This window comes from Narcine bancroftii, chromosome 13 (assembly GCF_036971445.1).
Source record: "Narcine bancroftii isolate sNarBan1 chromosome 13, sNarBan1.hap1, whole genome shotgun sequence".
In the NCBI taxonomy this organism is placed as follows: Eukaryota; Metazoa; Chordata; class Chondrichthyes; order Torpediniformes; family Narcinidae; genus Narcine; species Narcine bancroftii.
In genome coordinates this window covers 73940264-73967059 of record NC_091481.1, presented here as the reverse complement: position 1 = coordinate 73967059, position 26796 = coordinate 73940264, and the positions used below count along the sequence as shown (strand labels likewise).

The 26796-nt window shown below is 40.9% G+C and overlaps 2 protein-coding genes across 2 annotated transcripts in view; both read right to left on the bottom strand.

The window, feature by feature from the left end:
- Positions 1-229: 229 nt before the first annotated feature.
- The window catches only part of rec8b (REC8 meiotic recombination protein b), a 139819-nt gene continuing 113252 nt past the window's right edge, over positions 230-26796 (bottom strand). Inside the window, exons 22-25 of the transcript XR_011347731.1 lie at positions 24426-24564; positions 4329-4754; positions 1140-1218; positions 230-772 (exon numbers count right to left, since the gene is read on the bottom strand). The gene's annotated coding sequence lies outside the window, so the exon portion shown is untranslated. The remainder of the gene's footprint in view (positions 773-1139; positions 1219-4328; positions 4755-24425; positions 24565-26796) is intronic.
- On the bottom strand, positions 20802-23234 carry LOC138748067 (probable G-protein coupled receptor 139). The gene is made up of 2 exons (XM_069907762.1): positions 23168-23234; positions 20802-21709 (listed from the first exon to the last, which is right to left on the bottom strand). Exons 1-2 carry the CDS (start codon positions 23232-23234, stop codon positions 20802-20804), a joined length of 975 nt encoding a protein of 324 aa, XP_069763863.1.

Here is a 26796-nt window from a genome sequence, read left to right as displayed (position 1 = left end):
GCAGGTTGTAGGTTAATCGGGCTCATGGGCTGAAATGGCCTGTTACTGTGCTGTATGTCTAAAACAAATAAATCTCTCAAGGATTGAATTGTTTTACTCTCATGTGCACCTGGATACATTGAAATACTTTCTTCTCATGGTATCCAGGCAAATCAACTTCTTCCTTACCTTTATTGATTTTTATCTCAGAAAAGCAAACAAAAAAGCAGTAAACCAATTGCAATGAGACCTTGGCAGATTTACAAATAATAACATATGGTACAGTAGCAATACAACTTAATTCTAAATCTAGTTACAATATTGTTAGAGGTAATGAAGAAAAATAATTCAAGCCCATGACAATTAAGGTAAAAATTCATATTGTATGTTGTTTTAAATCCGAACAAGTGGCCTCAGGGGATCCAAACGCACTCGCCCAGCGACATTCATCCTCACGCCTGACGGAGAATGCGACAGCCTGTCTTTCATTAGAGAAGATCAGATAATATTTATAACTTTAGAAAAAGCAAATCATGCAGGATCTAAAGTGATCCTAAAATGGGTTGAAGAAGTTCTAAAAATGTCGGTCCAATACTTTCAAATTAGGGCAAGTCCAAAACATGGTCAGCAAAGACGCACTGAATATTTTCCATTTGTCACCAAGTGAACTCATATCAGAATAAATTTGATCAAGTTTGACGTTGGAGAACTTTGAATTGAATAAGACCATGCCGAGTGCACAACGACAACGATGAACCGTAAATCAGGCCCAAAACTGAAGTCCATTCTTCTTCTGAGAAAGAGATATTCAGATCATTCACCCATTCAGTTTTAACTCCACCTCAAGAAATTGCTTTCATATAATAGTTTATAATATAAAGCAGATATCGTGCCCTTATGAATAAATTGTAACTCAAAGAGGTCATCGATGAAATTTGGGTCGGGAAATGCTTTAAAGCTTAGAGTGAACAAAATGTGGAATTTGAGAGTAATGTCTATTTGATAGGTTAAATATCATCCCCAGTTGTTGAAGATATAAAATGTTGTTGCAGAAAAAGATCTTTGAAACTATTAATACATAAAAAATTCCATTCATTAAAAAGTGACTTAACTATAAGAAATATGTGATTATTGTTGCATTGTGAAAAGACAGATCTTACTTGGATTGAGATGAAGTCCTTCAGAACTACCTCCCTCTGGGCAGTATTGAGGTCATCTTTACCTATCTCTGGTCAAAAGCTGACAAAAAAAACCATAAAAATAACACATAGATTGAAGATCTGGAATCAATTCAGAAAATTTTTCAGACACAAGATTTATATAAACCAAAATCATATATAACAATTACAGTACGGAAACAGGCCATCTCGGCCCCTCTAGTCCACACTGATTTAAGTGATCTCCTCTACCTGCTCCCTGTCCATAACCCTCCACTCCATGCACTCATCCAACCTTCTCTTAAATGACAAAATTGACCCTGCTGCAACCACCTCTTCTCGAAGATCATTCCACTCAGCCCCTACTCTCTGAGTAAAGATGCTTCCTCTCATGTTACTTCTAAACTTTTGCCCTTAACCCTTAACTTATGAACCCTCATTCCAATCTCACCTACCCTCAAGGGAAAGAGCCTATCCACATCAACTCTATCTATCCCCCTCAATCTTAAATACCTCTATCAAATCCCCCCTCAACCTTCTATGCTCCAATGAATAAAGACCCAGTCTACTCAATCTTTCTTTGTATTCTAGATACTGCAATCCAGGCAACATTTTGGTAAATCTTCTCTGCACCCTCTCTATCTTATTGATATCCTTCCTATATTTTGGGGTCCAGAACTGCACACATATTCCAAACTTGGTCTCACCAATGCCTTGAATAGTCTCAACAACCCCTCCCAACTCGTATATTCTATGCTTTGATTTATAAAGGCCAGCATACCAAAAGCCTTCTTCACCATCCTATCTACATGAGAATCCACTTTCAAAGAATGATGAACTGTTATTCCATGATCTCTCTGTTCCTCTGCATTCCTCAATGCCCCCCTCCCCTTCAATGTATATCTCCCGTTTTGATTATTTTTCCCAAAATGAAGCACCTCACACTTAACGATATTAAATTCCATCTGCCACCTTTCAGCTCACTCTTCTAAGCCGTTCAAATCCTTCTGCAGTCCCTGAAAACCATCTTCACTATTTACAACTCCCCCTATTTTTGTATCGTCTGCAAATTTACTAACCCAATTTACCACTCCATCATCCAAATCATTAATGTAAATGACGAACAACAAGGGACCCAACACCCATCACTGGGGCATACCGCTGATCACTGGCCTCCATCCTGACAGACAGTTATCCATCATGACTCTCTGGCATCTACCTTTCAGCCTCCATTGAACCCATCTGACTATCTCAACTTTAATACCTAGTGCCTGAACCTTCCTTACCAACCTTCCATGTAGAACCTCATTGAAGGCCTTACTGAAATCCATATAGACCACATGTACTGCTCTACCCTCATCCAACTTCCTAATCACCTCCTCAAAAAATTCAACAAGATTTGTCAAACATGACCTTCCCCAAACAAACCCATGTTGGGTGTTCCTGCCTCTCCAGATACTTATACATATTATCTCCAAGAATACCTTCCATTAGTTTAATGGCCACCGACGTCAAACTTAATGGCCTATAATTGCTGGGCCTACACCTGGATTCCTTTTTAAATAGAACAACCACGTTTGCGACACGCCAATCCTGCAGCACCATGAAAAATCACTGTCAGAGCCTCTGCTATTTCCTCCCTGATTTCGCGTAAGGTCCTGGGGAAAATCCCATTGGGACCCAGAGATTTATTCACTTTTATATGTCTCAAAAGTTCCAACACCCCCTCTTTCCTAATCCCTACATTTTCCATAATCACCCCTTTTGCTTCTCTTATCCTACATGATTCCATTATTCTTTTCCCTAGTGAATACCGAAGAGAAGAACTCATTCAATAACTCCCCCATCTCATTCGGTTCTGCACACATTTGTCCACTCCGATTCTCTAAGGGATCAATTTTATTCATCACTCTCCTTTTGCTATTCACATATTTGTAAAAACCCTTTGGATTTACTTTCACCCTGTTCACTATAGCCACTTCGTACCTTCTTTTCGCTTTTCTAATTTCTTTTTACATTCCATGTATTTTCCAAGCATCTCGTCCATCCCTTGCTTCCTGTATTTAATGTAAGCCTCCCTTTTATATCGAATCTACTTTCTAATCTTCCTTGAAAACCATGGCTCTTTCAAACCTCAAAATCTCAACTTTAAATGCCCTCCAATTCCCCTCCACCTCCTTCCTATAAAAACAAATCAGCCCAAACCACTCCTTGCAAATCCCTTCTCATTTCTTCAAATCTGGCTTTCCCCCACTCAAAGACCTTCATCGTCGGACCAGACCTATCCCATTCCATAATTATATTGAAACTAATGGTACCATGATCACTGGATCCAAAGTGCTCCCCAACACACACCTCAGTCACCTGCCCTATCTCATTCCCCAATGGTAGATCCAACACTGCCCCCTCTCTAGTGGGGCTAGACAGGGTGAAATCAGATTACATGTTCCCATTGTTGGGAGAGACTAGGGCTAGAAGGCATAGTTTAAGAATACAGGGAATGCCTTTTAGGACGGAGATGAAGAGAATTTTTTTTTACCCAGAGAAGTGTGGATCTGTGGAATGCGTTGCCGCAGAGGGTAGTGGGGGAAGATTCGCTGGATATATTTCAAAAGGGAGTTAGATAAGGCTCTTGTGAACAGGGGAGTTAAGGGTTATGGGGATAAGGCAGGGAATGGATACTAATAGTGAATGATCAGCCATGATCTGAAAAATGGTGGTGCTGGCTCGACGAGTCAATTGGCCTATTGCAACACCTACTGTCTATTGTCTATAAGAGAGAAACATGCAGGGAACAGTTTTGAACTCAGGCAAATTGTACAGGGTGGAGTTCCCTAAAACAAAATGGACAGCCTGGTGCTGAAGAGAGAGTGTACATGAGTGTACTCATGTTCCATGAGTGGATGGTCGATTGATGAGTGTGGTAACAGCAGGACAGAATCTGCCTTGAAGGTGTTTTATAAGGAACAAAAAAAAAATCGAGAGATCCCTCCCGTCAGCTGAGAAGAGGGGGTGTGATAGGTGCCAGTGGTGCCGTCGGTGAGTAACGTTGGGGGTGAGACTGCAAACCCTCCTGTTCCCTGACAATCCGACGTACTAATTATCTCCCCCATTCATAACTTATTAGTGTTGTGGTTAGTATCCCCACATGTCACATGGAAGAATGGGGTTCAATTCCCCAATGGGGATTACCTTTTCTTCTTTCCAATCTGAACCGGAATTATGAGAACATTAACCCAGGATTGTTGCTGTCAGATTGCAACTCCAGCATGGTCCCAGCAGATACGTCCACTCCCTCCTGTTTCTGCGAGTTTGCGTGGAGAATACAGCCTCAGGAGACATGTTCAGAGGAAAGATCCCAGGTTGTGATTGTTTGCTGAGGACAGCCCGGGCATAAAGTTACTCTGTCAGTCTCCCATAGACTGATTCTTCCCTCAGACCAATGTTAGTGAATGGGGAGAAGTTCATCTGGCGGGAGTAGGGATCATGTTTCCAGGTATGAGGAGCTCCTGGGCCCTAGCTCCAACTCCCACTTCCCACCACCAACGGATTCAGCAGACAGAAAGCCTCCGGTGATGGCAGATGGGTTGAGACTGGTATCCGGGGCAGGAGAGGCAGCTGCTGGTGAAAGAAGCGAGGCAGAGAGAGTGAGATCAGTTTGGGAACATGGTTAAAATGAAAAAGGCTAATGAGCTGGACCGTGTTGAAATTAAGAAAGAGAAAGTGCCTGACCACCTTAAAAACGTAAGTTTTATAAGTCCCCAGGACTGGACGAGATGTACCCCACGTTGCTATGGGAACTGTGGGAAGAGATTGCTGGGCCTTAGGCAATTATCTTTGAATCCTTCTTGGCCACAGTGGAATTTCCAGAGGATTGGAGAATGGACAATGTAGTCCCTTTGTTTAAAAAATCTAGACTTAGACATGGAACAGCCCAGGAGAGCCCCTTCAGCCAAAGATGTTGTGATGACTTAAAACATTTTTTTTAAGACTAAGCCCTACCAAATTCATAACCCTCTATTTTTCTTTCATTTAGGTGCCTTTGTAAGAGTATTATAAATGCCCCTAATGTTCCAGCCTCCCTCACTACACTTTGCAATGCATTCCAGGCACCCACAACTCAGTGTACAAAAACTTATCCCTGTTGTCTCCATTAAAGTTTCCTCCCTTCACTTTGAACAGATGCCCTCTGATGTTTGCTGTTCCTGCCCTGAGGAAAAAAAGATGCCGACTCTCTACATTATCTGCGCCTCTCAGATTCCTAAGTTCATAATTCATATAATCAGAAATAGGCTATTCAGCACATCGATTCAGCCCCACCATTTATTAAAGATCTCATCCATTTTCCCACTCAGCCCTGCTGCCCACCCTTCTCACCAGAACCTTTGAAACCCTGGTTAATCAAGAACCTACCAATCTCTGTCTTAAACACACCCAATGACCGAGCCTCTACAACCAGCTATGGCAAGGAATTCTACAGATGTACCACCCTCTGGTGAAGAAATTCCTCTGCATCTCTGTTCTAAGTGAACACCCTGCAATAACTTCCCCTCTTCCTCTTCATTTTCTCATCATGGGAAACAACCTTTTTACATTTACTCTGTCTATGCCTTTCAACATTTGAAACGTTTCATGCGAGAAATATCTTTAATTCAAGAAGAGAGGGGAGCTATTGGCTGGAATTTAATTCAAAATAGTGACTGGAATAAGGTCATGGCAGTAGAAGCAGAGCAACGAAATGACTTGTTCTTTAGCATCTGTTTTGAAGGAATAGATGTGGACAAGGAGCTTGTACATTCTCCAGTGTCTGCAGGGTTTCATTGGGGACTCTCTTTCCTCCCACCGTTCGAAATGTACCAGGGGTTCTAGGTTAATTGGGTGTAATTGGACTGCATTGGCTTGTGGGCTGGAAGGGCCTGTTACCATATGTCTAATTTAAAAAAAAATTAAATATGTGCGACTATGCTTACAAACCACTATTGTGTGTCCTGGAGTCACTTAAAACTGTGGTTTGACTGATCTGGTCTAAACCGGTCAAATTCAGGGCCATAACAAAGGACAACAGGTTGCTCAGACTGCAACCACGGTGAAAAACAAACATAATTAAACCCTGAAGCTTTTGCCAGAGTTAATGAAACGCGACACTGTAAAGACAGGTGACCATTGGTGAACCACAACAGTTGAGCGGATATGATCACATTTCAGGACTTAGCTTAAGAATTCAGTTTAAGAATTTGGGGAAGGAACAGCGAAATTAATAGAATGTAGAGACAACCCATCATGGAATTGATTTACCCCAGGTGGGAAACTTGGAGCTTCCATCTGGATCAGAATAAAGATCCAGCCAGCAAAGAGTCTTACTCCTGTTTATGACCTTTGTTGTATTGTTCTGGCAGCAAGTGGTCAGAAATCTTTGTGGGTGTATGAACTATTATTTTGTTTGGAATGACTTACAATGCTTGATTTTGTGGTTGTGAACTGTATCAACACGGATATTTGTAGATTCATGCAGATTTTGCTTTCTGTGCCAAACCAATCCTTTTAGTTGAGGGTAGAAAAGCAAAAGGAGACAAGGGACAATCAATGTTTTAGTACTGGGGTGTGTAATGGATAAATATTTGGGAGAATTTGGTAAGATTAGTGGGTTACATACATGCACACATTTTAAAACAGATCTTATTTGAAAGACTGAAGAATTCATATTCAATAACATTGCAGGATATCTGGAGAATGTGATGCACATTTCACAAGTAGGTGCTAATTGAAATGATGTCATGAAATGAAAGACCATTGTTTTGGAGGAGACAAACTGGCTACAAGTACCTTTCTGCAAAGTGCTCACAGAAAGGTCACATCTTGACGAAAGAGAAGAACTCCTGTTGTTTGCTGAAGAAGGTGGGGGGTTTTGGCAAGTGAGAAAGTCACTTGGGCTTTCTGGAGTCTCAGTTGGAGAGAGAGGGAGAGAAGAGAAGCAATCTCAGCTAGTATGTGTGACACTGAAAAGCAGTTTAACAGTGCAAGCCAGGAAGAGCTGGTTGAAACTGATGAAAAGCTCCAGAGTGGCGGATGGCTGGAAGTGCTATCTGTCTGATGTTTCTCTTGGAATAAGGGGAACAGAAAGGAATTGTGTGGTAGCCTGAATTTTTTTTGAATTTTTTTTATTTTTCACACTATAAACCACATTGATCAAGATACATACATTTTTCTTTTCAAATATATACAGTGTCGTTTTCTTCCCCCCCACTTCCCATCCCACCCTCCCTACCTCCCCTCCCATTCATTTAAAGTACAGAATCTAAGATACATTAAACCCGTCAAACAATGTTTTCACTCAATAAAAATAAACAAGAAATTCCACTGAGTCAATTCTTTTCATTTCCTTCTCCTTCTGTCATTTTAGGTGGTAGATGTCCCCGGTAGGTTTTCTCTATTGTGTTTCATGTATGATTCCCATATTTGTTCAAATATTGTAATATTATTTCTTAAATTATATGTTATTTTTTCTAATGGAATACATTTATTCATTTCTATATACCATTGTTGTATTCTCAAGTTATCTTCTAATTTCCAGGCTGACATAATACATTTTTTTGCTACAGCTAGGGCTATCCTAACAAATCTTTTTTTGTGCACCATCCAAATCAAGTCCAAATTCTTTGTTTTTTATGTTACTTAGGAGGAAGATCTCTGGGTTTTTTGGTATATTGCTTTCTGTGATTTTATTTAATATCTGGTTTAGATCTTCCCAAATTTTTTTCACTTTCTCACACGTCCAGATTGCATGAATTGTTGTTCCCATGTCCTTTTTACAACGAAAACATCTGACAGATACTGTTGGGTTCCATTTATTTAACTTTTGAGGTGTAATGTATAGCCTGTGTATCCAGTTATATTGTATCATACGTAACCTCGTGTTTATTGTATTTCTCATAGTTCCAGAGCATAACTTCTCCCATGTTTCCTTCTTTATCTTTATGTTTAAATCTTGTTCCCATTTTTGTTTAGTTTTACCATTTGTTTCCTCATTCTCCTTTTCTTGCAGTTTAATATACATATTTGTTATAAATTTTTTGATTATCATTGTGTCTGTAATCACATATTCAAAATTATTTCCCTCTGGTAACCTCAGACTGCTTCCCAATTTGTCCTTCAAGTAGGATTTCAGTTGGTAGTATGCCAACACTGTATCTTGAGTTATATTATATTTATCCTCATTTGTTCAAAGGATAGTAATTTATTTCCTGAAAAGCAATTTTCTATTCTTTTGATCCCTTTTTTCTCCCATTCTCTAAAGGAAAGGTTATCTATTGTAAAAGGGATTAGCTGATTTTGCGTCAGTATTAGTTTTGGTAATTGGTAATTTGTTTTATTCATTTCTACATGAATCTACTTCCAAATATTGAGCAGATGATGTAATACTGGAGAATTCCTATGTTGTACCAATTTTTCATCCCATTTATATAATATATGTTCAGGTATTTATCTAGTTCTAATCTAGTCCAATCTGGCTTTTCCCTTGTTTGATAAAAATCTGTTAAGTATCTTAATTGTGCGGCTCTATAATAATTTTTAAAGTTTGGCAGTTGTAAGCCTCCTTGTTTATACCATTCTGTTAATTTATCTAGTGTTATCCTCGGTTTCCCCCCTTTCCATAAAAATTTCCTTATTATTTTCTTTAACTCCTTGAAGAATTTCTCCATCAAGTGTATTGGGAATGCCTGAAATAGTTATTGTATCCTTGGGAAAATGTTCATTTTAATACAGTTTATCCTTCCTATTAGTGTTAGTGGTAGGTCTTTCCAATGCTCTAAGTCGTCCTGTAATTTTTTCATTAGTGGATAATAATTGAGTTTATATAGATGGCCGAGGTTTTTATTTATTTGTATACCTAGGTATCGTATTGCTTGCATTTGCCATCTGAATGGTGATTCTTTCTTAAATTTTGAGAAATCCGCATTATTCATTGGCATTGCTTCACTTTTATTTGCATTAATCTTGTAACCCGACACTTCTCCATATTCCTTCAACTTCTTATGTAATTCTTTTATTGATATTTCTGTTTCTGTTAAGTATACTATAACGTCATCTGCAAATAAACTGATTTTATATTCCTTGTCTTTTATTTTTATCCCTTTTATTTTATTTTCTGTTCTTATCAGTTCTGCTAGTGGTTCTATGGCTAATGCGAACAATAAGGGTGATAGTGGGCATCCCTGCCTTGTTGATCTGCTTAAGTTAAATTGCTTTGATATATATCCATTTACTGTCACTTTCGCCAATGGCCCCTTATATAATGCTTTAATCCAATTAATATACTTCTCTGGTAAACTGAATTTTTGTAATACTTTGAATAAATAATTCCATTCTACTCTGTCAAAGGCCTTCTCTGCATCTAAAGCAACCGCTACTGTTGGAGCTTTATTCCCTTCTACTGCATGAATTAAGTTAATAAATTTACAAATATTGTCTGTTGTTCGTCTTTTTTAATAAATCCAGTTTGGTCTAGATTTACTATTTTTGGTACATAGTCGGCTAATCTGTTTGCTAATAGTTTAGCTATTATCTTATAATCTGTGTTAAGTAAAGATATTGGTCTATATGACGCTGGTGCGAGTGGATCTTTCCCTGTCTTTGGTATTACTGAAATTATTGCTGTTTTGCGTGAATCTGGTAAGCTTTGTGTTTTATCAATCTGGTTGAATACTTCCAGAAGGGGAGGAATTAATAAATCTTTAAATATTTTATAGAATTCTATTGGGAATCCATCCTCTCCTGGTGTTTTATTATTTGGTAGTTTTTTTATTATCTCTTGTATTTCTACTATTTCAAATGGTTCTGTTAATTTATTTTGTTCCTCTATTTGTAATTTTGGTAGTTCAATTTTAGTTAAAAATTCATCTATTTTGTCTTCTTTCCCTTCGTTTTCAGTTGAGTATAATTGTTCGTGGAATTCTCTGAATTAATCTCCGTTCGATTATATGTGATTTGTTTGTCTTTTTTCCTTGATGCCAATACCATTCTCTTAGTTTGTTCTGTCTTAAGCTGCCACGCTAGAATTTTGTGCGTTTTTTCTCCTAGTTCATAATATTTCTGTTTTGTCTTCATTATGTTCTTCTCCACCTTATATGTTTGTAGTGTTTTATATTTTATTTTTTTATCTGCCAATTCTCTTCTTTTAGTTGTGTTTTCCTTCATTGCTAATTCTTTTTCTATATTTATTATTTCCCTTTCCAACTGCTCTGTTTCCTGATTGTAGTCCTTCTTCATCTTGGTTACATAACTTATTATTTGCCCTCTGATGAACGCTTTCATTGCGTCCCATAGTATAAACTTATCTTTCGCTGCTTCCGTATTTATTTCAAAGTACATTTTAATTTGTCTTTCAATGAATTCTCTAAAATCCTGCCTTTTAAGTAGCATGGAGTTTAATCTCCATCTATACATTCTTGGAGGGATGTCCTCTAACTCTATTGTCAATATCAGGGGTGAGTGGTCCGATAATATTCTAGCTTTATATTCAGTTTTTCTAACTCTGTCTTGCATGCGAGCTGATAACAGGAATAGGTCTATTCTTGAGTATGTTTTATATCTACCCGAATAATATGAATATTCCTTTTCCTTTGGGTGTTGTTTCCTCCATATATCCAAAAGTTGCATTTCTTCCATCGATTTAATTATAAATTTGGTTACTTTGTTCTTTCTGTTAATTTTTTTCCCAGTTTTATCCATGTTTGAATCCAAATTAAGGTTGAAATCCCCTCCTATTAGTATGTTCCCTTGCGTGTCTGCTATCTTCAAAAAAATATCTTGCATAAATTTTTGATCTTTTTCGTTAGGTGAATATACATTGAGTAAATTCCAAAACTCCGAATAAATCTGACTTTTTATCATTACATATCTCCCTGCTGGATCTATTATTTCCTCTTCTATTTTAATTGGTACATTTTTACTGATTAATATAGCTACTCCTCTAGCTTTTGAATTATATGACGCTGCTGTTACATGTCCTATCCAATCTCTCTTTAATTTCTTGTGCTCCATTTCAGTTAAATGTGTTTCTTGCACGAATGCTATATCAATTTTTTCTTTTTTCAGTAAATTTAGCAGTTTCTTCCTTTTGATTTGGTTATGTATTCTGTTAATATTTAAAGTCATATAGTTTAACGTAGCCATTTCATACTTTGTTTTTCTTTCCTTTCCATTTCCTCATCATCACCTTTCCTTCTTATCCATTTCTGCTTTCTTGTTTTGAACACTTTATAAGACAACATTTCTAAAACATCAAACATTTCCCTTATTCTCCTGTCTAAAATTTCTTTAACCCCACTATCCCCTCCCCTTCCTGAGTTGCCCTTTATCCCTTGTCGGGCAACCACATCTCCCCTCTCCATTTGGATTTGCGAATTCACTCGCAAGCGTCAACTGATTTCGCAGTGACCGTAACTCCTCCTCACCCAGCCCCCCCCAGAAAAGATTTCAATTTTCATATATAACAAAGGTCACTCTCTTAATTCCCTCCTTACTTCCTCTCTTCCCTTTCATTCCCTTATTAATTCTTATCTATACTCTATATATTTTCCTTTAAATACGGATACACTCATGTACACACATATATACATACACACACACTATACATATATATATATATATATATATATATATATATATATACCCATATACACAGATACATATAGTCCGTGGTCATTTTTACTCTCGTTACATGTCTTCATCTCTCTGTCTGTTTTGTAGTTGTTCTGCAAATTTTCGTGCTTCCTCCGGATCCGAGAATAGTCTGTTTTGCTGCCCTGGAATAACTATTTTAAGTACTGCTGGGTACTTTAGCATAAATTTATATCCTTTTTTCCATAGGATCGTTTTTGCTGTATTAAACTCCTTTCTCTTCTTCAGGAGTTCAAAACTTATGACTGGATAGAAAAAAATGTTTTGACCTTTGTATTCCAGTGGCTTTTGTCTTCTCTTATTTTCTTCATTGCTTTCTCCAGTATATTTTCTCCGTTGTATATCTTAAGAATTTTACTAAAATGGATCTTGGTTTTTGTTGTGGCTGTGGTTTCGGGGCTAATGTTCTATGTGCCCTTTCTATTTCCATTTCTTCCTGTAATTCTGTTCTTCCTAGGACCCTGGGGATCCAATCTTCTATAAATTCTCTCATATTCTTGCCTTCTTCATCTTCCTTAAGGCCCACTATCTTTATATTATTTCTTCTATTATAGTTTTCCATTATATCTATCTTCTGAGCTAACAGCTCTTGTGCCTCTAACTTTTTTATTAGATTCTTCTAATTTCTCTTTTAAGTCCTCTACTTCCCTTTCTACGGCTGTTTCTCGTACTTCCACCTTGTCCACTCTTTTTCCTATATCTGACATGACCATCTCTAATCTATTCATTTTTTCTTCTGCACTTTTTATTCTTCTTTTTATTTCACTACATTCTTGTGATTGCCATTCTTTTACTGATTCCATATATTCTTTAAAAAAATATATATCCATTGTCTTGCCTTTCCCTTCTTCTTCCATTTCTCTATGTTCTTCTTCTTCTTCTTCCTCTGGGTTGGTCATCTGTTGTTTCCTTGTTTTCTTTTTACTCTCTTCTTTCTTGTTCTCGTTGTTTTCTATGTTCTCTTCCTGTTGTTGTGTTGCAGCTGTCACTCTCAGCTGTGGAGATCGACTCCTCAGCTGGTCCCCCTCCCATCAGTGTTTTTTTTTTCATGCGCATCGCACATGCGCGAGGAGCCGCGCATGCGCGGTTGCGCACTTTTACTTGGCTCCGCGAGCCATTTTTGTAGTCCCGAGCTTGGGACTTCAACTGACCTTAGGGGGCGGGCTTCTCTCTCCGCGGTGGGCCTCCTCGGACAGGTAAGGCCTTCACCTTCTTCTTCCAATGTTCTTTCTTCTTCTCTTCTTCCCACGTTCTTTCTTCTTCTCTTCTTCCCGTTGCTTTTGACTTTTCTTTCTTCGCTGCCATTTTCTTCCCACCTTTACTTTCACTTTGTTTTAATTTTTATGTTGGTGCCTTTGTGTTTTGTTTTTAAACTTTTCCGGAGAGGGCTGGAGTTCCCTGACCAGCCACTACTCCATCACGTGACTCCTCCCGTGGTAGCCTGAATAAGGAGGTTACCATCTGGAAAACCCTGATGGGGCAAATTTTATCAGAGAGTCATTGGGGTGACTAATGGTGGTACCTTAGTTGTGAAAATCCTGGAACAACAAATCTCTCTCTGCAAACTCTACAAGAACCTTCCTGAGCGGTAAACATTTACCTTTCGAACACTAAAGCCTGGTGAACTTTATACATGTTAAATTCTGTGCACAGTATAAGAATTGCCTGCAACCAGAGAAGTTGGAAGAAGGAGAAGTGAGATTGAACAGTGAACCAAAGAACTTTTCTTAAATTTACACACACATTACATACACGTGCGCTTAGAATTAGAAGGGGGTTAATTTGGGTTAGTTAAGTAAAGAGATAAGTTAAAGTTTGATTCTGTTTTCATGTTTAAAGATAATTAAAAACAACCTTTGTTTAAGTAAAGACTTGCCTTAATGATTGTCTATTGCTGCTGGGTGTTGGGGTCCTTTGGGCTCGTAACAGATGGCGTGACTTAAGCCTTTTGAGGCCTGTATCAGTTGAATGATGTCGAAGCAGCAAATGGTAATTGGGACGTTTATCTGTGGGGAGGCAGCACGACATGTGAGTATTGATCTGTCATTTAGGTTTATTTTGGTCAAATTACCGGAAGGAGGAGATCAATTAGGACATGTTGGTCTTGGAGCTATAGGTAATCGCGGAGGCCAAGAGAGCAGAAGGGATATTGGAGCACTTATTTAAAGAAGGGAACAGTAAAATGGAGCAAACCTGAGAACAGTATGTGGTGAGCTATTAACTGAACAGAAAGTAGGGGACAGGGTGGGGGGAGGAATTGGGGAGTGAACAGTAAGCTTGAAAATGGGTAAGGAAGGCTAATTGTGTTCAGTGGAGGGAACAATAAATAGGGTGTGAGGGAGGTAACAGTTTGGAGGGCATGGGGCAATAAAATGGGGACGGAACAGTCATTTTGGAAATGGGTATTGGACAGTAAGTGGGGAAATGTAGAGGAAACAGCAAATGGGGAACTAGCCAGGAAACAATATGTTCGGACCTGGGGAGCACAACACCAAATGGGGCACTGAGACACAGTAAAGTACAACTATATGTGTAATAAAATATGATCAAGGACAGGGGTGTAAATGGGGAGAATGGCCTTAAGTATTTATTGGAGTAATTGGAGGCAACAGTACATGCAGAGCACAATTAATACAAGAGTGCAGAGGAAAATATTTAATGGGGAAACACCCAATTAATTTAAAGCTTAGTATTGTTCGAATGGTGGGAGGAAACCAGAGCCCCCACAGACATGGGGAGAATGTACAAACTCCTTACAGACAGCGCAGAATTCGAACCCCAGTCCCAATCTCCATTACAGCCCCTTTTAAATTGCAGCACCTGGGTAGTCCTCCTAGGACCCAGATGCGATTACTAGTGAAGAGGTATGGAAATAACCTTTTAAATCGCAGGTGGATGGATCCATTAAATCACCAACCCAGTGATTTAAGAGGGATTCTGCCCCTGCAATGACTTGTCACCCACTCACGGAAGGACTGCTGGATGTTCAGATGCTGGCTGCCCGGTGACGCATGCACGCAAATGTTGACGTCACCGGAATAAGCCTGTCCCACATTTTTTGTTCAAATCGGCAATGATGAGACCTAGGTAAGTTTAACTGGGTTCCCTGACTACCTCTGAGGTAGGTCAGCGACCCAGTTGGATTCCAATGAGGTTGACCAGGTCAGGCCCTTTCCAACTGCCATGTAACTGGGGCATTAAATGGCAATTGCGCTAAATGTGCTGCCCATCTACGCTAATTGAGACACCCATCGATTGCAAAGATTTTATTCAAAAACAATCTTTTACTGAGAGGCAGGCTCACAACGACGACGGAAGGAGTCAATCTGAGGACAGGCTCAGCACCCAGTGGCTGAAAGACAATTGTTGAGAAATCGAAAACATTTTTCTTTCCTCTTGCATTCTCCCAGTTCATAACTGTGCTTTTCCTCAACAGTTATCCTGACGCACTTCCCCATTCAGTGGGTCCTCTTTCTCTTTCTTGGTTACTGCCACTTTCCTGCTAATTAGTTGCGTTATAATTCCTAATTTTGCTCTTCCTTCCCCAGTTCACCACTTCCAGCTTTTTTTCTCTGCAGTTCTCAACTTACGACTCAACTGCTCCCTCAGTTCTCAAATTGCTTTCACCAGTTTATCACCATGGAACCATACAATGTAGGAGCAGAAATAGGCCATTCAGCCCATCGAGTGTGTCTCACCATTTAATCATGATCTGATTCATTTCCCCACTCAGCCCCACTGCCCAGCCTTCTCCCCATAACCTTTGATGACCTCGATAATCAATAACCTATCTGTCTTTCAAATCACTTGGCCTCAACAACCGCCCATGACAACAAGTTCCACAAATTTGCCACCCCCAGCTGAAGATATTAAAGGGGAATTGGTGTTGTGATGGAATATTTGGAAATGTTTTTGGGAGATAAATTTGTAAAAATTAGAGTAGATTACATAAATACACACACTTTAAAACAGATCTTATTTGAAATACTGAAGAATTCATATTCAGTGACTTTACAGGAACTATGCAGAATGCTATGCACATTTCACAAGAAGGTGCTAATTAAAATGATGTCATGAAATGAATGGCCTGGAGTCAGGTTGTCAGTGTTGGACATTTCTGACCTCTCTGCAAAGTGCTCACTCAAATGTCAATGAGAGGTTTGTTTACCTAAAACAACAGATGGGAGCAGAAGGCTAACTACTATTACTTGCTGGAGAAGGAGGGGGTATTGCAAGTAAGAGAGAGAAGGACATGTGGCTGGCAGTGGGAATCTCAGAGATGGAGAGAGAGACTGAACAGTGCCAGCCAGGAGAAGCTTGTTGGAACTGAAACAGAAGCTCCAGAGTGGCAGATGGCTGGAAGTGCTATCTGTCTGATGCTTCTCTTAGAATAAGTGGAACAGAAATGAACTCTGTGATAGCCTGAAAGAAAGAGGTTATCATCTGGAGAACCCTGATGGGGCAAGTTTCATCAGCAAGACATTGAGGTGACTAATGGTGGTACCTCAGTTGTGGAAATCCTGGAACAACAAATCTCTCTCTGCAAACCCTACAAGAACCTTCCTGAGCAGTAAACATTTACCTTTCAAGCACTAAAGCCTGGTGAACTTTATATATGTTAAATTCTGTGCACATTATAAGAATTGCCTGCAACCAGAGAACTTGGAAGAATGAGAAGTGAGATTGAACTGTAAACCAAATAACTTTTCTTAAATTTACACACACATTACATATACATGCACTTAGAATTAAAAGGGGATTAAGTTGGGTAGTTAATAGTGATAAGTTAAAGTTTGATTCTTTCATGTTTAAAGATAATTAAAAACAACTTTTGTTTCAGTAACTACTTGTCAAGATGACTATCTCTTTCTGCTGGGTTTTGGGGTCATTTGGGCTCGTAATAATGTAAATCACAGAATTCTACAGTCACTGTGGTTGAAATAAAAGCACAAAATGCTGGAGAAGCTCAACAGGTTAAATAGAGTCCTTTATGTTGCAAAGGAAATGATACCTAACTGATGTTTTGGGTTAGAGACCAATGGGAAAATGCCGGCAAGCATCAGATCAAAAATGTTGGGGGAGGGGTTTGGCAAAGGCTGGAGATCTTAGATGGAGAAAGGAGGGAGGGGACAGCAGAAATGAGGGGCAGGGGATGGCAGGACTGTGTGGAAAGACAGGAAAAGGGGAGGGCATATAAAGGCAAGAAGGTTCAATGTAAAGTAGTGGTCAATGTTCATGTCATGTGGCTAGCGAGTACTTAGATGGAAAATAAGGTGTGGTTCCTCCAATCTGTGAGTGGTCAAGGTGAGACATGGATGTCTCATGGATGGACCTGTGAGCATGGGGATGTGACCAGGAATTTAAATGCTTGGCCACTGGGAGGTCACAGTGATTGCAAACAGAGCAGAGGTGCTGAGCAAAGTGATCTCCTAGTCTGCGACCTGTCTCTCCAATGTAGAGAATGCCACAAAGGGTGCACTGAATGCAGTAAATAAGTCTACAGGCCTGTTTGGAGCCCCGGACGGTGGTGGAGGTGTGGGCGCAAGTGTTTTACTTCCTTTGGGCACAGAGGAAGGTGTCAGGGGTGCGATGGGTGGGGAGGGATGAGTGCAAGAGGGAATCGTAGAGGGAGCAGACCAGACGGAAGGTCAAGAGGGAAAAATGTGTCTGGTGGTGGGATCCTGTAGTAAGTGCCAGAAATTACGATAGATGATGTGTTGGATGTGGAGGCTGGTGGGTGGTAGGTGAGGATAAGAGGGATTCTATGTTTGTTGCATCTTGGGGCAGAGGGGGCCAGGGAAGATAAGCAGGAAATGGAGGAAATGCAGTTGAGGGCTGAGTTGGTGGTGATGGGGAAGCCACGTTTGCGGACAAAGGCAGCCATTTCAGAAGCTCTGGATTAAGAGAGCTCATCTTTGGAACAGATGGGGCAGAAGTGGAGAAAATGAGAAAAGGAGATGGAATCTTTGCAGGAGGCAGGGTGTGAGGAAGTGTAGTTCATATAATTGTGGGGGTTGGAGGGTTTATAGTATGGATGGAGGCAGATCCAGGAAGGGGAGGGTGTTATCCAGATGGATCAGGTGAGTTTGAGATCAGCGTGGAAGTTGGCCTAAGTGGATGAAGTTGACAAGCTAATCATGGGTGAATGAGGTGGCCCCAATGTAGTTGTCGGTATACCTGAGAAAACACTGGGGGTTCTTCCCTGTGTCGGCTTGCTCCACAAATCTAACAAACAAATGGGGTAGCTGTGACCCATATGAGTGCTCATGGCTACAAATTTCATCTGTTACGAGTCCAGAGAACCCATAAACACAGCAGCAGTAGATATTCACCAAGATAAATGGCTACTTAAACAAAAGTTCCTTTTAATTATCTTTAAACATGAAAAGAGAATCTCACTTTAACATCACCATTGACTTAACTAACCTAACCCCGCTTCTAATTCTAACAGCACGTATATGTAATGTTTGTGTAGGTTCATAAACGTTCTTTGATTCACAGTCCAATCTGTCTTCTCATTCCTCCAAGTTCACTGGTTGCAGGCAATTCTTATACTGTGCACACGAAGGTTCTTGTCGGTTTTCAGAGAGAGATTCATTGTTCCAGGACATCCACAACTGATTCCTTTTTAATCAGCCACTTCAGTGTCTTGCTGACAAAACTTGCCCCCATCAGGGTTCTCCAGATGATAACCTCTTTCTTTCAGGTCATACAGAGTTCCTTTTTGTTTCTTTTATTTCAAGTGAAACATTAGACAACCAGTCTTCTCCTTTTGCATGACTTACAAGGGCTTTGACCAGGCTGAAATAAGAACCCATCTTCCAAAATGGTGTTTTCCACAAGTTTGCAAGCTTGTCCTGTTCCAGTTCCAGATGCTATTGCTGGCTGTAAAACTGTAGAAGCGATCTCTCTCTCTCACTCTCTCTCTCTGAGAAAAAAAATCTGTTAGACTCTCTCTCTCCTTGCAAAACAACATGACCCTCTTAGAACAGCAAGTTCTTTTCCATATAGAAGGTGGCTCCGACAAGATAGGTAAATAGATCAGAATCGTGCAATCAGACCAAGGTATAGGTGATCAAGGATATTCATAGCATTGGGTGTCCACCAGGAACATGATGTGCTGTTCCTAATATTAGATTTGGACCCACGCTATTAATGGGTGAAGCCAGGATGGTTATCGAAACGGAAATTATGGCAGGCGCCAAATTGCCACTCATTTCGATAAATGTCATTGGATAAAAGCTTGGATATGTATTCTGTGAGTTTTAGAAGAATGATGGGATCTTATGGAAACATGCCAAAGAGCCTAGTCGAGTGGATAACTGTTTGTCAGGCTGGAGGTCGGTAACAAGCGGTGTGCCTCAGGGATCTCTATTGGGTCCCTTCATGTTTGTCATTTACATGAATGATCTGGATGATGGGGTGGTAAATTGGATTGGTAAATACGTGGATGATATAAAAATAGGTAAAATTGTGGATAATGAAGGTTTTAAAAGTTTGCAGAGGGATTTGCACTGATTGGAAGAATGGGCTGAAAAATGGCAGATGGAGTTTATTGCTGATAAATATGAAGTGATTGATTTTGGAAGAAGTAATCAACACAGGACATACATAGTAAATGGGAGGGCATTGAGAAATGCAGTTGAGCAGAAAGATCTAGGAATAATGGTTCATCATTCCCTGAAGGTAGAATCTCTTGTAGATAGGTAGAAGGCTTTTAGTAGGCTGGCCTATATAAATCAAAGTATAGAATACAGAAGTTGGGAAGTGATGTTGAAACTGTTCAAGGCATTGATGAAGCCAATTTTGGAATACTGTGTGCAATTCTGGTCACCAAATTATAGGAAGGATATCGACAAGGTAGAGAGAATGCAGAGAAGATTTACGAAAATGTTAACTTGGATTCAGAATCTAGATTACAAAGAAAGATTGAACAGATTTGGTCTTTATTCCTTGGAGCACAAAAGGTTGAGAAAGGATTTGATTGAGATATTTAAGATTATGAGGGGAATAGATAGAGTTGTTGTGGAGAGACTTTTTCCATTGAGAGTAGGAGAGATTGAAACAAGAGGTCATGAGTTAAGAGGGAAAAGTTTAGAAGAATCATGAGGGGGAAATTCTTCTCTCAGAGAGTGGTGCTGTGTGGAAAGAGCTTCCCGGAGCAGTAGCAGCGGCAGGGTCTATTTTGTCATTTAAGGAAAATTGGATAGGTATATGGATGGGAGGGGAATAGAGAGTTCTGGGCAGGTCGATGGGACTAGAGGAGAGGACTTGGTTCCGTGCGGACTAGAAATGACAAAATGGCCTGATTCCGTGCTGTAATTGTTATATGGTTATACAAGGTCCTGCCAGACAGGGAAGATATCATTCAGCAATTAGAGGAATTTTCAACATAACAAACGTTTTACATCAAGGTGCCTGTAAATAGCCTCTCATAGAATGTATCGTATTGGTTACAATGGAGGCGAAATTGGCCGAAGCAGCATTGTTTGAGAAAAACAGACAATTGTTAAGTTAGTGAAGTTTAGATGTGCCATGAGGGATTTGAAGCTTGAGTGTGTTGGCCGTGACTGAAAATCAGATCCGGGTTGAGGGCCCAGCTGGCCGACTCGATTTCTTTTTACTCTGCAATATCGACATTGAAACATCAGGAGTGGAGCGTCACAGACGCCGACTGACGGGAGTCGGATGTCGCTATCATTCCCCACAGCTTCTCGCTGACCATGGGAGACTCGGGTAGAGGGTGGCACCTGAAAGGTCAGGGGTTAAGGGTTCCTTTAGCCGTCAGGGAAGGGAGATGATCATCGTTTCGGCCAGGACGGCTCGGACCTCACCACGATATGGAAAGCAATAGGGTGAGAGCGTTATCTGTGAGCGTGGAAACGTCCGGAGCTGATGGTCCCACCCAGGAAAGCACCTGAACTTTGGGGTGAATTTCAGGAAGCGGAGACCAGGATGGGGTCATGTGGTCACCGCTGGGTCAAGTCAAAGAGCCGCTTTATTCATGAACTGAAGCATTGAGATGACTGGATATTTCACCGCGATCTTGATCTGCCCCCTGAATTTGGATTGAGTCGCAGCATAAATAAATGTGTTCGTGCAGCAGCTGAAATTACTCAGTAAATATCCAGCTTCGTGAAAGATTATTTCCCAATGATTCCGATCTATTCCGCTCCATGAGATCTGATAGTAGGCGAATTCTACCACATACACCAGCCACAGGAAGATGAAGCTGGCGGAGAGCGTGAAAAGTAACACCACAGACCTCCTTCTGCTCTCCATCTCCGGGTCGTTGCGGTTCTCCCCCTTGCTCTGATTCTTTAGCCCCTTCCGGACACGACTGGCCACTAAAATGTGCCGGATCGTCAAAGCATTGAGCAGCAGAATTACAGCGAAAGGAACCAACGGAGTTAAAACTTTATCGAGCCAGTCAAATGCCACCCACCCTGGGTCAGTGTAATAACTGTCTGTCAGTACACAGAGCCACGGTACATTGTCAAAGATCCATCTTGGCTGATAGGCAAAGTAGAAGGGAATGTTTTTCAGGCTGAGCAGGACGCCGGTGGTCACTACAACAAAAGCCGCAACAGTCCCGGTGCAATATTTGGTCTTCAGTTTCTGACAGCAAATGGCCACAAAACGATCGAGAGTGAAAGTAACAGTGAACCAGACAGAACAGTTGGCAGCTGCATAAGCCAGGGCATAAATGGCTTTGCACACGTTGGTGCTATTCTGGAAATTCACCGGAAAATAATGATAATATAATCGGTAGAAAATGACCACAATTATAATGACCAGTAGATCCGACACTGCCATGGCCAACAGGTAGCGAGTGGTGCAGGTGGAAAGGCCGCACTTTCCCCGGGACAGGATCACAATTGCCACCACATTCACTGGAGAAAGTGAGATCAAGCACATTGGCATTATTGAACACAAGGAAAAGCACAACGTGGGGGGAACTCAGGTGTCATAGAGTCTACTTTATACAGTAAAGATGATACTTAAGCAACGCTTTGAGCTTGAGCCCTTCATCACTGAACCCATTCTCCTATTTTGAACACCCGATGGATTTTCACGTAAAATCCAGTTTTGAAGTAGGTGAGGGGCGACAAATGTGACATGTGGGTCATGGATCCACGTGTCGGCTTCAAGGAGAAGGGTTCAAGTACTTGTGTGGGTTGAACAGCGAAAGCCCATTTCACAGAGTAAAACCCTGACCAGACGTGTTTTATCAGATTTCGTGAAACAGCATCTTATGGGGCAAGGGAGGTTGCAGAGACAAGGCAAGGGCATCTTAGAATCTGACAGCAGAATGGATTAATTCACATTTCACCAGACCGCCTGCCTGCAAATCTGCAGCCACTCGTTCTCGGGATCTATCACAATAGTTCACAGACAGACAGCGGTTTCCAACTGTGGCAGAATCCAGATCAAGTCTTCACTCTGATACTCAAAAACATCCAACTTCACAATATCAAACCCTCCCCGCACACCTTTTCTGAATGCTGCCTGTCCCAAGCTCTGTTACAACTTGACGCAAGGTGCCTCTTGACATAACGTGTCCACTGTGTTGTTACAAAAAGGAGATGTTTTGTCTGTTCAGAAGAGGAATGAAATACAGCAATATTTCACGATTAATAACCCAGGTTGTGGCTTTCGTTCCGAGGGGAATAGAATAGAAGAGCAGGGATGTGATGCTGAGGCTTTACAAGGCACTGGTGAGTCCTCACTTGGATGTATGGTGAGAAGTTTTGGGCTCCCTATTTATGAAAGGATGTGCTGACATTCAAGAGGGTTCAAAGGAGGTTCACAAGGATGATTCCAGGAATGAAAGAGTGATCATCTGAGGAGCATTTGACCGTTTTGGCCTGTATCATTGGAATTTAGGAGAAGGGATGAAACATTTTGAATGGTGCAAGGTGCGGACAGAGGAGATGCAGAAAGTTGTTTCCCATGGAGGGGGAGTTGAATACAAGAGGGCACAACTTCAGGATTGAAGGGCGTCCGCTTAGAACAGAGATGCGGAGGAATTTCTTCAGTCAGAGGGCAGTAAATCTGTGGAATTTGTTGCCGTAGGCAGTTGTGGAGGTTAAGTCACTGGATTTGTATGTAAGGAAGACATTGATAGGTTCTTGAATAGACAGGTTAAAAGTTATGGGGAGAAGGCTGTGCAGTGGGGCTGAGCTCATGATTGAATGGCGGGGCAGACTCGTTGAGCTGAAGAACCTATATCTGCTCCTATGAAATTTGGTCCACTCCAAACTGTTGAAATAAGCTATGTGACATGAATATCAGTCGATCAGGTCCGGGAAGCGCACAGTTACAGAACTGAAATTGTCCCACTCACTTACCAGGAACTCCAATGACGGAAATGATAACATACAATATCTTCTCGACCTCGTAATATGTTTCCAGCATTTTCTGCCCTTTATTCTGCGGGCAATTACTCTGAATCAAACTTTCTAGATGAACTGTTTAGGAGTATTTATACTATGTGGGATTTCCACAGGGACTGTGAGGTTTCAATAGAGTTAAAAATAGACCATTTCAATAATATAATGAATGGATTACATCAGCCACATTAAATTGCTCCGTGACGCTGAGCTTAATTAGTGAAATTGAAGGATTGTGAAACCCTAGACTGACAATTGCAATGACTTTGAGATGTGGACATTAGTTACGATATTTTTCACCTGAGGGCTGTGTGCTCAGCCCGCTCCGTTTCATGCGACTGACCCATATTTGAATCCCCAGATCCAGCTCCAACAGTGTCATCAAGTTTGCAGACAACACAGCAGTCGTTGGCCTCATCAGCAATAATTATAAATCGCGCCACTGTTACAGAGTTCTGTGTTGTGTATTGGCCTATGTGTTATGTGGTTTTATGTTAAAAAGTGACAGTTTGGCTTAGAGGGCCAGAGCCAAGGTGAAGGTGGAGTGCTTGAGAGAGTGGGAGACAGACTCTGAAGGAATTGAAAAAGAAAAAAATTTCTGGACTTGGACAATAAACCACCACTGGGTGGTGTTGTGGAGTGGAAAAAGGCCCAGACATGGTCATGGTCTGCAGGACAGTTTAGAATGTTGGGATTTCAAAAAGGATGAATCATTCCAAAGGCAGCCAGAAGGATCCGGACCAAGCCTGTGGTTCCTCTCTCTGCAAGCAACACTTCGAATTTTGTGCCCTCTAAGATCTTTTGGCTTCAGTTTACCAAATGTTATATTTAGGCTGGGGAATTTAGTAGTTTTACACTGTAATAGAAATTTGCATAGTGACCAGTGGGCAATGCTATGAAAGGGTGGGGGGGGGGGATTTTGAATTAAAGTTTGAAAGTGAATTTTTGTTAATAAAGTAATTGTTCATCATTACTCCTGTGTGATATACCTTCTTTGTGGTTGCTGGTTTGATCTTGTAACACTACAGAGAAGAGGTGGAAACTCTCATGAAATGGTTCGAGTCTCAACGCAGACAAGACAAAGGAGATGAATGTGTATTTCAGGAGAACCAAGATCAACCACCCTTCACCTCATCAACAACTCTGTAGTAGACAGAGTGGCGAACACCAAGTTCCTTGGAGTTCACTTAACTAATGACCTAACTTGGACTCTCACCATGTCGGGAGGTGCAACAGCGACTGCACTTTCTGAGAATTCTGAAGCAGGCAAGGCTACCGGCCACCATTATGTCAACAGTCTACAGGAGCTCTATCGAATGTGTCCTGGCCGGCTGCATCACAGTGTGGTACGGTTGCTGCAGAGAAATGGAATGGAGGTTAATCCACAGGACCTTAAAAGTGGCAGAAATGATCACTTGTGTGTTCCCCCCTTTCCCCACACTGACATGATCTACCGGGATGGTATGAAGAGGGGGCACAAAATCACTGAGGATCCCTTCCACCCTGCACACATCATATTTTAGCTGCTCATATCAAGGAAAAACTACAGGAGTATCAAAGCCAGCACCACTAGGCTAAGGAACACCTTCTTCCCATGGGCAGTGAGAATGCTGAACGACTAAAGGAACTGCGCACACTAACCATCTGAGATTTTCATAGGTAAAAAAAAAATAAGTTATTTATTTTTATAGATAGAATTCTTGTCCCACATATGCATTTTTTTGTCTACCATGCGATCTGCCTCATTGTGTGCCTTGTGTGTTTTGCACCGCAGACCGTAGAACGCTGTTTCATCAGGTTGTACTTGTACAATCTGATGACATTAAACTTGACTTGACGTGGTGCAGAAAAGATCTCGTCAGGCTTGAGAGTGCAGAGAAGAATGACGATAATGTTGCCATGAGTGAGACGTGTTATTGCAAAGGGGATATGAATGATGGGGCTTTATTGCTCGAAGCACAGGTAGATTAACGGTACGTGCAAAGCTTCAGATCGGGGCTCAGTACATTTTTCCTCTGTTTTTCAGCTTCCTCTGCTTCATATATCTGTTTTTCAGCCTCATATTGTTGTCTCTGCAACTCAAAATTCCTCTTCCACCCACAATATCTCCAACTCCAATTACAATTCAACAGATCTATACTCAGGAAAATTATCTATCTTTCTCAACACATTTTCCCTCAACTTTAATCCTCTGTCTTTGTATTTACTTCATCCAGATCTTGGCTTCAATCATCTTTAGAAATAACCTTCAGTTCCTCTTTTCTCTTGCTCTGCAGCTCTGCAGGTGATGGTTGTGTTTAATTATCTTTAAACATGAAAAGAGAATCTCACTTTATCATCACTATTGACTTAACTAACCTAACTTAACCCCCTTCTAATTCTAAGAGCACGTGTATGTAATGTGTGTGTAAGTTCAGAAATGTTCTTTGATTCACAGTCCAATCTGTCTTCTCATACCTCCAAGTTCACTGGTTGCAAGCAATTCTGATACTGTGCACAGAATTTAACATTTATAAAGCTCACCAGGCTTCGTTGCTTGAAAGGTATATGGTCACCACTTACGAAGGTTCTTGTCAGTTTTCAGAGAGAGATTCATTGTTCCAGGACATCCGCAACTGATTCCTTTTTAATCATCCACCTCAGTGTCTTGCTGACAAAACTTGCCCCCTCCAGGGTTCTCCAGATGATAACCTCTTTCTTTCAGGTCACACAGAGTTTCTTTTTGTTTCTTTTATTTCAAGTGAAACATTAGACAGCTAGCCTTCTCCTTTTGCATGTCCCACAAGGGCTTTGACCAGGCTGAAATAAGAATCCGTCTTCCAAAATGGGGTTTTGCAAAAGCTTGCCAGCTTGTCCTGTTCCAGTCCCAGCTGCTATTGCTGGCTGTAAAACTGTAGAAGCAATCGATCTCTTTCTCTCCCTCTCTCTCTCTCTCTCTCTCTCTCTCTCTCTCTCTCTCTCTCTCTCTCTCCCCTCTCTCCTCCTCTCTCTCTCTCTCTCTCTCTCTCTCTCTGAGAGAAAAAAAACCCTGTCTCTGCTTGCAAAACCACATGACCCTCTTAGAACAGCAAGTTCCTTCCCAGATAGAAGGTGGCTTCAACAAGATCTTTCATCTGTTGCCTTTTCGTAACCAACAATCCATTAGTGAAGTCTCTTGGGCACTTCCCAAAGCTCTTGCAAATGCTGTGGAGCCCATATGTCTAGTATTAGCAGAGGTCCAGTATTTCAAATCAGATCTGTTTTAAAGTGTTTATAATGGCCTACTCTAACAAACTTTTCCCAAATTATCTCCCATAAACATGTTGATATACTCTGTCACACCTCAGGCACAGAAGATAGTGAAGAGTAAAACCTCAGACCTCCCTCCAGCTCAGCATCTCTGGCTCTCCCTTCGCTCTACACCCCAACCCTCAGCACCTCGACCGACCACTACACTGTGTCAGGGCATTCAGCAGCAGTGGGATGAGTGATACAGTATCGAACCAATCAAACCCACCCACCTCGGATCACTAAAATAACCTGGTTAAATTTTAACGAACCACAGTGTATTGCAGATAATTATGGTTGGTGTTAAATTGAGTGACTTG